Genomic DNA, 13,934 nt, shown 5'->3' with positions numbered 1-13,934 from the left:
TGGCGGCCTCACTGTGGAGCCGATGGCGCGATGGTCACGGGTCTCCCGCCCCCCTCGTCGCCCTCAGGACAGACCAGTTCCTTCGTGGTCTCATTTGAATGGTGTCATCCTTCCATCGGCAGACGGCGCGGTGCTGTTCCCAGAACTGGGCTTGCATTCGGGCCTGGGTGCCCGTGGAGAGACCGTGGGGCTGGGGAGGCACAGCCTGGGGCTGCAGCTCGCCGCGCTGGAACCCACGAGGGCTCTGGTGAAGCTGCTGGCCGACCGCAGGTGTCTCGACAGCCTCACGGGCGCCCGGCTTGGACGCGCGAGCCGGTGGCACCTCCTCCGAGTCGTGAGTGTTCCCGTGGCAGTTGTCCAGGTGCGACTTCAGTTTCCCTGCTGTCCCCTCTCCCCGAGGACCCGCTTGCTCACCCACTAGCGTTTTCAGGGTGGTTGACCCGGGAGCCTCCGGGCTCTTGGTGACTTTGTGTCCACGGCTGACTCTCACTGGCGCCTCCCCAGGGACCCCGGTTTCTCTGTAGCTGGAAACCATCTGACTGGTTCACGGCAGTTCTTAGTCTGTGGCCCCCACATCCTTCTTCAGAAGCCACACTGCGTGTGTGGCGGGTATCTTTCAGCTGATCTTGACGTCTCATCCATGCTTTTGAGCTTAAATTGTTAGTATAGTTTAATTAAAAATTTGGTTCAGCAGGTCAGGACCCCAACCAGTATCCATGAGGTTGCGGGTTCGGTCCCTGGCCTCGCTCCGTGGGACAATCCGGCGTTGCCGTGAGCTGTGGCCTAGGTCACAGACGCAGCTCGGATCCCGCATTGCTGTGGCTCTGGCGTAGGCTGGTGGCTACAGCTCCGATTCGACCCCTAGCCCGGGAACCTCCATATGCCACGGGAGCAGCTCAAGAAAAGGCAAAAAGATAAAAAAAGAAGCAACCTCTGCATCCCCCTCAACCCCAGCCGCCCCCCCCAGTCCCCCCAGTCTCCCCCAGCCCCCCTCTGCTGGGCGTTTCGCCAGAATATCCCACAGCATCTGCAGCGTCCGCAGTGTCGTGGGCTCGGGTCCATTCTCTTTACGGCCCATTGTGTCCACTGCGTGGATGGACCCACGGTGTTTCCCCTTCACCAGGAGGGGGGCGCCCAGGCCCCACACCTGACGGGCGCTCTGAGCGTGGACCTGGGTGTCCTGCCAGTGGAACAGCTGGGCCGCGTGGATGCTCTCTTGCCAACCTTTCAGGCCCCCCTGAGGTTTTGCTCCAGCGCTGCCGCAGGCGTGGCTTCCCTGGGGACCAGCCCCATTGAGCCACGCGCCTTGGCTGGCTGGACAGACATCGTCCGAGTCCTTTGGGGTCTGTGGCTTTTTGTCCAGCTATGAGGGCCCTTCGTGTGTTCCGGGCAGGATGTCCTGTCGGGTGTACGGCTGGCAAATATTTGTATTTTATTCCATGTGGAGTGTCGCCCCTTCTTTGGGAGGTGACGCTACGCAGCTGCACCGTCACCTCCTACCTCAGCCCCGGGGACCCCGAGCTGCACCTTGGCTGTGACGTCACTGCTGTCCGGGGGCCTGGCCGGGGGCTGGCAGGACGGGGTGGGCCTGACGCGCAGCAGCTGGGGTCAGGAAGCCGCAGCCCCGGCTTCTGCTGAACTCGGGCCCGTGAGCTCTGACGTGTGCTTCCCTCCCCAGACGCGGACCTGACCGTCGCGGAAGCCGGCAGCTCGGACAGCCGTGGGGAGAGGCCTGAGCTCTTCGCGCACATGGACGAGGGTCTCCTGGGAGGAGAAGCCAGCTACCTGGGCCCGCCCCTCACCCCCGAGAAGGACGACGTGCTGCCCCAGGCCACCGCGGTGGCCAACCTGCGGGCAGCGCTCCGGAGTAAGAACAGCCTGCTGTCCCTCAAGGCCGACGTGCTCGGGGAGGACAGCTCCCTGCTGCTGGAGTACCTGCCCCAGGGCACCCACTCCCTGTCCTGTAAGTGTGTGGCTGCTGGGGTTCTGCGTGTCTCGGGTGACGGGGCTGCCCGCGGCCAGGGTGTGGTGTGAGCGGAGGGGGCGGCAGGGTGCAGAGAAGGCGGTCCCGTGGGGCTGTGGCACCAGGAGGGAGGCGGCCCAGTGCCCAGCCGGGTCAGGGAGGCCGAGGGCGAGGCCCCAGCTCAGCGGGCTCCCCTGAGGGCCCCGCCCCGCCTTTGCCCGATGTCGGGGTAGGCAGAGGGCGGCCAGGTCCTCCTCTGTTTCCACCCGGACGTGATGGGGGCACGGGGGTCTTCACGGAGGACGTGGATGCTGTGTCTGCTCCTGAAGCGCCTCCAGCTAAGCTCCCCGCTTGCAAAAGCCGGCGGCAGATCAGCCTGGGAGTGGCTAAGGCCCAGCGGTGCTGGCCGAGCGCCCAGGGGGCACTGCCTTCCCCCCGCTTCCTTCTCCGGACAGGACGTGAGGTCGTAGCCCCAGGGGCTGGCCGGAGAGGGCCCGGGCCCCGCGGCTCAGAGGCTCTGCCGGTCCCTGTCACCGTCCCATGTATCCAGCCGTCCGGAGAAGAGTGCTCTGTTGGGTGGGTGGGTGTGAGCGAGAGCCAGGTGCGGCCCGCTTCCCTCCTGGGGCTGAGGGACGCACCCCAAGACAGGAGGCACTGAGTGCAGACGGCGTGGAGGGGCCCCTTCCGAGCCCCCTGCAGCCCACACGTGCGGCTGGTGGGGCCTGGGCGACGGCGGGGGTCCGCCCACGCGGGTTCCTGAGGGCCACTGCTGGAGGCGACGGCCCCGCTGTGGCTGTCTGGGAAGTGTGAGTTGCATGGTTACCCTAAACTTAAAAACTATATTTTCACGACTTTGGTTTTGCGAGCGCTGAAATATCCTGTGTTGTGATGAAAACTGCTTGTGGCCAGTCCAGACTGGCGCTGGAGAGCGGCGTCGGCGTTCTCTTTATTCCCACGGGCCAGCGTCTGAGGCCAGTGGGACGTGAGGTCGGGCGCAGGACATGGCTGTGAAGTCAGTGGCAGGGCTGAGCCCCTCAAGGCGGCTTGGCATTGGCCAAGCTTGAGAAACACATTGGGGCCTCATTTTTTGTGTCTGAGCAATGGGAACAGGTCCCTCACACAGATGTCAGGAATTTAAGAGTGTAGGACGTGCAGCCCGGTGCGAGGTGCGTCTGAGACGCGCTGCAGAGTGTCCCTTTCTCTCCCGGGCCACACGCTGCGCCTGCGGCGGAAGCCGCTGGGTTGTGAAGGTCTGGTCACGTTAGAGGCCCCGTTCCAGGGAGCTCGTGGTGTCTGCGATTCAGGATGGGCAAGGCCAGCAGGTGGACGTCTGGCTGCAGATGTGGGTGTCAGAGGGAGAGATGCTGTCCCCCTGTTCCCCTGCAGAGGCCCAGGCTGCGTTCTGGAAGCAGGTGGGGCCCCTGGGTGGAGTCAGGGAGTGGGTGGTGACCCCGTCAGGTGGCCTGTTCTGAGTGGGTCGCTGGACGCTGGACACATGGAGCCCGGGATATGGACTCTACGTGGCCCAGGCTCTGCGTGGCCCAGGCCTGCATGTCCCAGGCTCCGCGTGGCCCAGGCTCCGCGTGTCCTGGGGCTCCGAGCACTTGTGGCCACACGCTCCCTCACGGTTTCCAGGGAGCCGAGGGCTGGGGAGTAGAATTCTGCTCTGTTTCTAGAATATCCGCGACCAGCCCTGCTGAGGTCCCTGGTGGGTTTTGGTATTTTGTTACTTCTATCATGCTTAATCTCCTGCTGTTATTAATACTCTAAATCTTCCACTCTTTTTGAGAGGGTCGAGAAGTGGGCAGAGTCCTTCCCTGGCGCTGGGAGCTAGGGACTGGGCTGTGCCTGGTGGGCTGGGGGTGGGTTCCCGTGTTCCCCTGAGGTGAAGGGCTTTGCTGGAGGAGCGAGTTAGCTTAGAACATTATTCTCGAACATCCTGGGTAAAATCTGCTTGTTCTGGGAAGACACTAAAATATCCAGAAGGAAAAAAACTATTTTCCAAGGTCGTGTGGTCACCCTCCGTGTGGCAGGTGTTCCAACCCTGACGGCGGGGCGGGCGGGCAGGTGGGGGTTGTGGGCTGTTGTCCTGCGTTGAGACAGGACTGGGCAAGGACTCGTGCCCCCCAAGCAGTCACGGGTTTTTGCAGAAGATCCAGAGTCAAGGGAAGCAATGGCTTTGAGCCCGTCTCCTCTGGGCCGTACGTCCAGACTCCTGGGACGTCTGGTTTCGCTGGACATGTGCGTCAGGCCCCAGACCCCACTGCTCTGCTTCCAGACGGGCCCCGGTTTTCCGTTCAGTTGCAGATGTTGCCAGGGGCCTGCCTGATGTGTGTCCAGATGTGGAGACGGTCTGGTGCCGCGCGGTGGGGACACGCCTCGAGCCCCAGGTGGCCAACAGGTGGGGGGGCACAGGGCTTGTGTGCGTGCAGGGAACCTAAAAACACCTTGGAAGGGAAAAAATGGTCTCGAACTGGGTGCCACTGACAGCAAAGCAGAGGTGCCACCCCCCGCTTCTCGCCAACCAGGCTGAGAGGGAGGTGTCCCTGACGCAATGGGCGTGGAGGCCGCCAAGCCGGGAGCTCCCTCGTTCCTGGTCCAGCTTGAGAGCCTGGGGTTGGGGGGCCCAGGACCCCTGAGCTGGTTGTTAATGAGATTTTCCCAGGGCCGAGCCTTTTGCTTTGTGTTTTGGGGTGTCTGTTAGACCAGTAACCCAGCGGCCCTGGCTCACTGTTGCAGAAACAGAGGGGAGAGCCGACCCCTGTGGCGGGGCTCCCGAGCTCTTCTCCAGTGGGGGACCCTGCAGGGCACCTGAGACCCGCCAAAGGGATGGTGGCTGCAGATGTTTAAATTACAAGAATCATTGGATCTGCAGGCAGAGCCAAGCAGTAACCACCCAGGCTCACAGGTCCTTTCTGGAAGGTTCTGGAGCTGCCAAGAACAGCGGCTTCCCTCACTTCCCCAGGTCTGAGAGCATTGGCTCGCAGTCGAGTCCCGCAGATGTTTTCGTTACTGGGTATCACTCCTTTTTGTCTACACTCGCACGTGCGGCACATGGGAGTTCCCAGCTGGGGGTCTAATCCGAGCTGCAGCTGAGGCCACAGCAACGCCGGATCCTTAACCCACGGAGCGAGGCCAGGGATCGAACCCGCGTCCTCATGGATACCATGTTGGGTTCTTAGACCGCTGAACCACAGCGGGAGCTCCTGGATCGTCACTTTTTAACTGATTTCTCCATGGGAGAACTTCCTACTTCTTGTCTTGGTTCGGTTTAACCTGACTCTTGTACTTTTGTTCCGCTTGTGGCAGTGGGCTGGCATCTCCCGTTACAAGGCACGGTTCAGGATGGTCTGGGGCTCAGTGGTAACGAACCTGACTAGCATCCATGAGGACATAGGTTCGATCCCTGGCCTCGCTCAATGGGTTAAGGATCCTGCATTGCTGTGGCTGTGGTGTAGGCTGGCGGCTTCGGCTCTGATTTGACCCCTAGCCTGGGAACCTCCACATGCCTCAAGTGCAGTCCTAAAAAGCAAAAAAAGGAGTTCCCGTCATGGCACAGTGGTTAACGAATCCGACTAGGAACCATGAGGTTACGGGTTCGGTCCCTGCCCTTGCTCAGTGGGTTAACGATCCGGCATTGCTGTGAGCTGTGGTGTAGGTTGCAGACGTGGCTTGGATCCCGCGTTGCTGTGGCTCTGGCGTAGGCCTGTGTACAGCTCTGATTCGACCCCTAGCCTGGGAACCTCCATATGCTGCGGGTGCGGCCCAAAGAAATAGCAAAAAGACAAAAAATAATAATAATAATAATAATAAAAAGCAAAAAAAATAAAATAAAATAAAAGGGCATTGTTCATTGAACAGAAACTGTGATAGGCACGTCCGTGGCTTCCAAACGTGGCTGCTTTTCAAGCGGTGTTGTGGGTGGGTGTTGATCGGGAAGGGACCTTGAAAAGCGCTGTGAGAACACGCGTGACTTGGATTCATGGGAATAAAGTGTAGGTGAACCAGCCGCTCGGGTTACTTGGTGGGGAGCGCTCGGAGGATGGCACCATCGCCCGACCCCCGGGCACCACGACCCTCCTATGCGTGTCGCCTCTCACCGCTCCTCGGGAGAAGCGAGGGTCCCTCCCAGGGCGCTGGCGGTGCTGCCCCGTCCCATGGGAAGGTCAGGACGGATCCCTCCGGCGCTCGTGGGCGGACAGCTCAGACCTGGGGCGGCCCTGGACCAGGGAGCCGCCCGCCCGCCACAGGTGTTCCTACCTGGCTGGCCCCGCATCGAGGAGAACGGGCGTGGCGGGGTTTTGTCTTGACGGTGGTCGTGGAATGTTCCCTTCTGCTGCTGAAAACGCATCGAGGGCTTTTACTCGAGTCTGGATGGAGACCCGAATCTTCGTCTCTTATGACGCAGGCGTCAGCTTCCCAGTAGTAGTTGCTTCGCCCTCACGGAAACACGTTACGTGCCGTCAAATCCGGTTTTGTACTCACAGCAGTTTTGTGAGGAAGGAGCCCCCTGACGTAAGGATCATCTGCCGTCAGGTTAAAACTCAGTTCCTTCAACGGAGCGGCGCTGGCGGGCTCGAGCGGGGCCGGTCACCGCGCGTCTCTCGCATCGCCGTCCAGGCGGCGGCGGTCTGCGTCCTGGGCCTGCGGGCGCAGCACTTAGGGAAAGGCAGGCCTGTTGGTGTCCACTGTTCCCCTGAAGAAACATATCTTGAAGGAGAGTTTGCCCACATGTTCTTTGGAGCAAACCAGACGCTCTTCCTCGCATCAGGGAACAGGTGGCTTTGGTTGGGGGCAGCTGGCGTTCTGTCAGCCCGGAGCCCGTGTGTGTCCGCTTGCTCAGCATCGACTGCAGGCTTCCTTTCCGGATGCCTGACGGGTTCTCCTGGTGGTGACTGGACACGACCTGGTGAGTTGGGTGGCCTCCCGGCTGCTCTGCAAGTGTCCTGACAGCCCGGGACTCGAGGTCCCTTGGGGCTGCAGGCCTGGGCGGGGGGCGATGCCCCCACTTCCCTACACCCACCTGGCAGGATGGCCAGGGTTTCATCCTGGCTTTCTGGGCGGCCCGTGCTCTTCTCACGGACTGGAAGGACTTGCCAGGGCTCCACCCCGACGTCAGCTGAGATGGCTCCGCTGTGGACAATGGTGCTGAGGCCACAGGCTGGAGTGGGCGCTTTGCACACAGAGCAGGCGTTTGCACGAGCTGCTCTGCTATGAGCAGCCTGGTGTCCAGGTGGCCAGCAGGTGGTGGCAGAGCCACTCGGGGCAGCAGCGGCTGTGGGAGCTGAGACCTGGTGTCAGCTTGAGCCTTTAAAGCAGTCACTTCTGGAATCCTCTGCCAGGGTGCGGCAAGGGCTGTTTAGTGCCCTGCAGTGGGCAGGTGGACAGATGCGCAGGTGCCTCTCCAGCCTCCAGGCGACAGGGTTTGGGTTCACCAGCATCAGAGAGGATTGCCGACTTCTGGGGGCAGAAAATTGTGCCACGTCCCCGGGACAGTGAGCCAAACAGCTCTGACCTGTTACCTCCAAGAAAGAGGTGAGGATGGAGCCAAGCCTGCCTGTCCTCCATGCGAGCTCCGTGTGCCCGGGGGTCAGCCACCAAACGGCTTCTTCTCGGAAGGAGCACTGTCTTTGCTGTTGTCCACCTGCACTGCCACGTCAGGCCCTCGTCTGCAGGAGGCTGAGGATACGGGGCCCCAGGACCAGGGCAGAGGCTCACCTTTGGCTGACCAGCAGGTGGGCTTAGGGAGGAAGCAGACGGCTCCATTCCAGCTTCTAGAAGACCCGGTGTCGCGCACTCCCGCTGGCATGGATGGGTTTCTGGGAGAGAAGTGCCCCCCCCATCCGCCTGACCTGGCCCATCTGCCAGGCCCCTCCATCCGCCTCCCCTCGCCAGGTCCACCCCCCCCGCCCCGGCAGGGGCCTGGATATGGTCCACCTGCAGCCCAGGCTGCCCCCTCTGCCCCAGCCGCCCTGGCCCTTACAGTCATCAAACGAGGTCTTTGACGGAGAAAAGTTGGGTTTTTAGAGATGCTCAGGGTGCCTGTTGCCAAGGCAGCCCCACCGTTGAGGCATCTCTTGGAGTTAGAGGAGCTGGTGGTGGTGTCACCACTTCCGAGAGGGTCGAGGTAAGTGCCTGTTGGCAGGCAAATGCCATTTCTGAGAAAAGGAATCTTTCCTTTTTTGTTGGTCAGGTGGGGTCTTTGTCCTTTGGTCTTAGAGACTGTGTGTTCAGATGCGGTTACGATGTCCACGTCGGGCCCTGGTTACCTGCGCGGGGACTCGGCCCTGTGGCTGCTTCCCCGTTAGTTGCTTGTGGGACTTTTCCCAGCCTGGGTGGGGTGTGCCTGGCGCCTGCAAGGAGGCCTGCGCTGCGGGGAGGCTCTGGGCTGTTGTGCAGAAAGGCTTTGTTCATTTATAAAAACAAGAAACTTCAGAAAGCTTCCATCCTGAAAGAAATAGGTTTGTTCATTTCAGCATTATTTACGACATTCGAGATACGGAAACAGGCTGAGCACCTATCAATGGATGAATGGATGAAGAAACTTTAACACACACACACAGAGCGGACTGTTAGCTGTCAGAAGGAATGAACTTGGAACTCCCATCGTGGCTCAGTGGAAACCAATCTGACTGGTATCCATGGGGATGCGGGTTCGATCCGGGTGTGTAAGGGGTCCAGTGTTGCCCTGAGCTGTGGTGTAGGTCACGCTGCAGCTCAGGTCTGGTGTTGCTGTGGCTGTGGTGCGGGCCGGCAGTGACGTCTCTGCTTCAGCCTCCAGCCTGGGACCCTCCATATGCCGTGGGTGCGGCCCTAAAAGGCAAGCAAACAAAACGAAACAAAACAAAAAACCGATTAATTTCTGCACTAAAAGATGCCACTATGAGAGCCAGGGCCAGTCACAAACGAGGGAAGAGTCTGTGGTAAAACGTATCTGGCGGAGATGCGTGTTCCGAAGGGTCCGTAAAATAAAAACATCGAGAGAAAAGCAGCTGAGTGAACGTCAGACCAGAAAGCACTTTGCAGAGGGAACGTGGAAGTGACCGGAGGCTGGGCGTCCTGGTGATCAGAGCGGCGGCCGCGCTCCCCGCCCTCCGTCAGGTCATCTGGCCTTGCCTCCTGATTGTCAGGCTGCTGCTCATCCTGGACACTTGATTTTGGGTAGATGGTCTCGTTTTAGGGCCAACTGACGAGAGTATCTGTTTCAAGGAAATGATATTTGTGCTTTTTTTCTTTTCCTTTTTTTTTTTTTTTTTTTTGCTTTTTAGGGCCACACCCGTGGCACATGGAGGTTCCCAGACTAGGGGTCCGATCAGAGCTCCAGCTGCTGGCCTCCACCGCAGCCGCCGCAACGCGGGATCCGAGCCACGTTTGCGACCTACACCACAGCTCACGGCAACACCAGATCCCTAAGCCACTGGTCGAGGCCAGGGATCAAACCCACATCCTCTTGGATCTTAGTGGGGCTCATTAACCGCTGAGCCGCAACAGGAAGTCCTGCGCTTTTTCATTTGTGTCCGTTTTCACTTTGTGGATTTTAAGGCTTTATTTGTCTGTGAGCATCAGATACTGAGTTTCTCAGGGTACGTAGACTGTAAACCACGAGTGAGTTTGGAAGGCTTGGCTTCTTTCCCGCAAGAAGTGGTTCCATCACGAGGACTGTTCGTGAAAGTGGTGGGTGCCCCACCCAGGAGACACGGCGGGTCCTGATTCTCACCTGTGAATGTGACCCTATTTGGGAAAGGGGCCTTTCCAGGCATAATTCAAGTAAGGACTCAAGACGAGGTCAGCTTGGAAGAGCCGATTGGCCCGAAATCCAGAATGCACGTCCTTGAAAGAGACAGAAGAGGAGGTGCGGACACGGAGGAGACCCCGCGTGAAGAGGGCGGCAGAGATGGAGGGAGGCGGCCACAGCCCAGGTTGCGCGGGTCCCCCAGAAGCTGGAAGAGGCAGGAAGGACCCTCCCCCGGAGGTCTCCGGGGCTGGGAGCGGATGGGATTCTGCTGCTTCCAGCTGCCCGGCGTGTGGATATTTGTTAGCAGGAAACTAAGACATTGAGAAAACACCAAAATGCTCGATTCCGGGCTAAGTCTCGAAGGCGTGTGTTTCCGTGGTGTCTGCAGCTGCGTGTCCAGCGGAGGCGGGGCCGGCGGCCTCTGCAGGTGAGTCATATTCACGCCCATGTGTTCTAGATTGTTTTTCTAGGGGAAAAATTCAGCACTTCTGTACGGAGATAAGTTATTTTTCTTAACATGTCGGTCTGAATTGTTAAATACAGGCTAGAATATATAACTCAGATATTAATGATTTGTTTATAGAAGCCAAATGGAAAGCAGAAAATAACCCCCAAAACTTATTTTAAATAAAACAGTCTAAAAGCCCATCTCCTCGCTCGCCTTTTCCATCCAGAGCGGGTGGCGCCCTGGCTCTTGGCGGGGATGCTGCGGAGCCGGTGGGCGGCCGGTGGGGCCGCGGGAGCAGTGCTGCCGCCTGGTGGTCGGAAGCGATATAAAGAGCAGGTTTTCCTTGGGGGCTGCTGGGTGTGGTTGGCGCGGCTGGCTGTGCCGGGCTGTGCGCTGTCACCCGTCCTGCCTTGGCACCCTCAGCTGGACCCCCTGCCGGGAGGGCCCTCCGTGGGGGTGCTGTGGCCCCCGCCTGGGAAGGGCTGCTTCCCCGCGGGTCCAAAAGCTGCTGGATGTTCTGGTTGGGTTTGCCGCCCAGACCCTCGTCCACGGCTTTGCAGGGAGCAGTTCTAAGCGTGGCGCCGGCGTCTGTGCCCTGCTATACCTGAGCGAGGCCTCGGCGGCCTGTCCCTGCGCCTGGCGAGCCTGGGGAGGCGGGGGGGCGTGGCATAGGCAGGCCCCGCCCCCGCCTCCGGATTTCCGTCCTTCCTCGGGCACCTTGTTGAAGCATAAATTCGCCAGGCTGGGAACGTGGGAAGGACTCACCTGCTCCGCAAGCGGACCTCGATTGAATGCACATGTGAGCTCGCAGGTTTCAGACCTGGCGGGGTCACACATGGGCATGGAATGGGGTCACGGCGGGTTACATTGTGAACCCGGGCTGCCTCGTGGGAGGGGACGCGGTGACTGTCCACGCCCTGCCTCAGCGTGCCCTCCGCCTTCGGGTCTCGCCCGCTCTGCCAGGACGCACCTTCGCTCCCCGCCAGCTCCCGGCCACGCGCGTCGAAAGCTCCTAAGGCAATGCCTGGCTTCGTAGGCCAGGGCTGGAATTCTGAGGCTAGGTGACATTTGCCAGGCTTGGCAGTGGACGTGGGTTCCCTCCGTGCGAACGGGAGCAGGCGGCCAGGCTGTGAGCTGGGATGGGTCCATGCGGCCTCACGCGGTCCCGCCGTCCAGCCGGAGCATGGGCGGGCTGTCCCCGGATGGGGTCTCCCGGTGCGGGCTGACGTTCGGGGGCTGCGAGCCCTCGGGTCCGTAAGGGTGGCCTGGCTGCTCACCGACCAGTGTTGGGGAAAATGAAGACAGTTGACAATGTGCACACCCCATGAGGGCTGGGGAGAAAGTACAGCGCGTTTGGGGAGCTGGGCATTTTCCCCATGGTCTCCCCAGCCTGTCTCAGGAACGGAGGTGCGCGTGGGGACCCGGGCGCATCAGGACTGTTGTGCGCCGTGCAGTTGGCGCCGTTTTCATGGCGACATGCCCATGGCTGGGGTCTGAGCAGCAGAATGGGGGGGGGGCTGGGGGCGTCAGGAGGTGGTGGCCAGGGCCCTGCCTCTGTGTGACGTGGTGGTGGCCTGGAGTTGGGGGTACAGGGCTCCATCCAGCCGTCCGGTCATCCTCCCAGCAGCCTGGCTGGTCCCCGTGCTGAGGAGGGCCAGCTCTGGGTCACCTCAGCCATCCCGCCTCGCCCCACGCCGTGGGCTGTGTCCTCATCTGCTTCCCTCTGGAGCATCCAGGGGTGGCTGGGACCGTGGCCGGGGCTGCCGTGCGTGGACACATGGTGGGGTCTGACCAGGGCCCGGCTCTGGCTGGTGTTCGTCCCAGCAGCCTGCCTTCGGCCCGTCGGGACCCTGGGTCTGTCCCCCGGGGGCTGTGGCCATCCAGCCTGCAGGTGGGGTGAGGCCGTGAGCTGCCAGGGACCAGTGAGGCTGGCAGTCCCCGAGGACTCTGGGACAAGCCATCTGGGGCCTTGGTCAGGGCACTGGGTGGACGCCTACTTGGCTCAAGGGTGACTGTGGTGTCTGCGGTACAAAGGACGTCACCCAGGGCGCGGGGGGCCTGGCACAGCGGGACTGATGTCGTGGCCCCTGCCCCGCCCGCTACCACTGGCGTCGGAGTGTCGCCTGCGCTGTGGGGTCCGTGCTGTCACTCCTGGAAACGCGCCAGGGTGGTGGGGACGGAGGCTCGCTGCGCGTGGGGGGCAGGCGGCCTCAGCGCTGGCTTCGCGCGGCCCCGCCCCGTCCGCGGACTCCGCGTGTGGACGTCGCGTGTCCCGGCCCAGGAGGGAGGCGGGCTGACGGGAGACGCGCTCTTTCCCAGCACGCGGGGGCGGCCTGGCAGCCCCGGAGCCCAGGCCCCGAGAAGGGGCGGCGCGAGCGTGGGCGGGGGGCGGGCGGCGGCGCCCTGAGCCTCGCTGTCTTGCAGTGAACGAGTTCACGGTGATCAGGAAGAAGTTCCGCTGCCCGTACTGCAGCTTCTCGGCCATGCACCAGTGCATCCTCAAGAGGCACATGCGCTCCCACACGGGCGAGCGGCCCTACCCCTGCGACATCTGCGGCAAGAAGTTCACGCGGCGCGAGCACATGAAGCGGCACACGCTGGTGAGCGGGCGGCCTGGGCCCCAGGCTCCGGGGGCGGGAGGGGGCCGCATGGGGTCGGCACGGGGTCGGCGTGGAGGTCGGGGGGGGGGGGGGGCTGCACAGACCAGTGGAGGGTCATCACGAGGTCGGCATGGGGTCAGCTCGGGGGTCAGTGGGGGGCAGCGTGGGGTCATCGTGGGGCCCCATAGGGTCGGCACAGAGGCCGGTGCGGGTCATCACGGGGTCATCATGGGAGCACGGAGGTCAGTGGGGGGCCATCGCAGGGTCAGCGTGGGGGCAGCATGGGGGCCTGTGGGGGTCGTCACAGGGATGCCATAGGCTCAGCAAGAGGTCAGCATGGGGTCACCACGTGGTCAGTGCAGGGCATACTCTACGCTGGGCCGAGGGGCCCGGGTGGGATGGTCACGCGGGGGTGTCCAGGTCATCACGGGAAACCCTGACGTGGGGTCCGCTCTGCTGTGGGAAAGACCAGGACAGCCTGGGAGGTGCCCCGACCCCATGTGCCCTCTGACCAGCCTGTCCCCGGACCCACCTCTCAGGAGAGGGACCCCGGTACTCCTGTCCTGCCTCTGTGAGGGCGTCCTTCCCTGCCAGGGCCCTGCTCTCTGTCCTCCGCCCCCTCCACGCAGCCGCATCCTCCGTGTCCCCCCCTGTGGTCGCTGTGGGACCCCAGCCGGGCTCCCCCACGGCCCCTGCAAGGTGTCTGACCACCTGTCTCTGGGGCGCCTGGCTTGTGTCTCAGGAGCAGGTGCTGCATGGATGCATTTGTGTGGCCGGGACAAGCTGGAGAAGGTCATCCCTGAAAGAAGGCAGATTTGCGAAAAACAGGGCCAGGGACCCTCGGGTGGCTGAGAGCAGGGAGGCCGGGTGGCTCAGGGCCGAGGGGCCGCATGGGGCGTCAGAGCCCCGTGGACGGGCAAGTGGGGCCCGGCTTGTGGCTCCGGTGCCCCATGTGCCGTGGGGCAGGGAGGTGTCTTAAGGGAGGGAACCTCAGTGGGGCCAGAGTCGTCTGCGGGCTGCATAGGTTTGGCATGACCACCGGCTGATTGTCTGGAGCAGGGGGCAGAAAGGGGCCACCATCTGGGAGGTGAGGGTAGCCTGGGCCAGTCCTGGCACAAGGCTGGCTGTCTGGGGGTCCAAGGCAAGACTGCACGAGGCCGTGCCCCCGGGAGTCTTGTTGGATCCCCC

General features: G+C 62.0%; 1 protein-coding gene across 3 annotated transcripts in view; it reads left to right on the top strand.

The window, feature by feature from the left end:
* The window catches only part of ZBTB46 (zinc finger and BTB domain containing 46), a 55,443-nt gene that overhangs the window by 36,146 nt on the left and 5,363 nt on the right, over positions 1-13,934 (top strand). For all 3 annotated transcript variants that reach the window (XM_021077467.1, XM_021077468.1, XM_021077466.1), the window contains exons 3-4: positions 1,679-1,963; positions 12,571-12,746. In XM_021077467.1, coding sequence (XP_020933126.1) covers positions 1,679-1,963; positions 12,571-12,746 — 461 coding nt within the window. The remainder of the gene's footprint in view (positions 1-1,678; positions 1,964-12,570; positions 12,747-13,934) is intronic.

This window comes from Sus scrofa, chromosome 17 (assembly GCF_000003025.6).
Source record: "Sus scrofa isolate TJ Tabasco breed Duroc chromosome 17, Sscrofa11.1, whole genome shotgun sequence".
Lineage (NCBI taxonomy): Eukaryota > Metazoa > Chordata > Mammalia > Artiodactyla > Suidae > Sus > Sus scrofa.
This window is presented reverse-complemented; position numbering and strand designations above follow the sequence as displayed.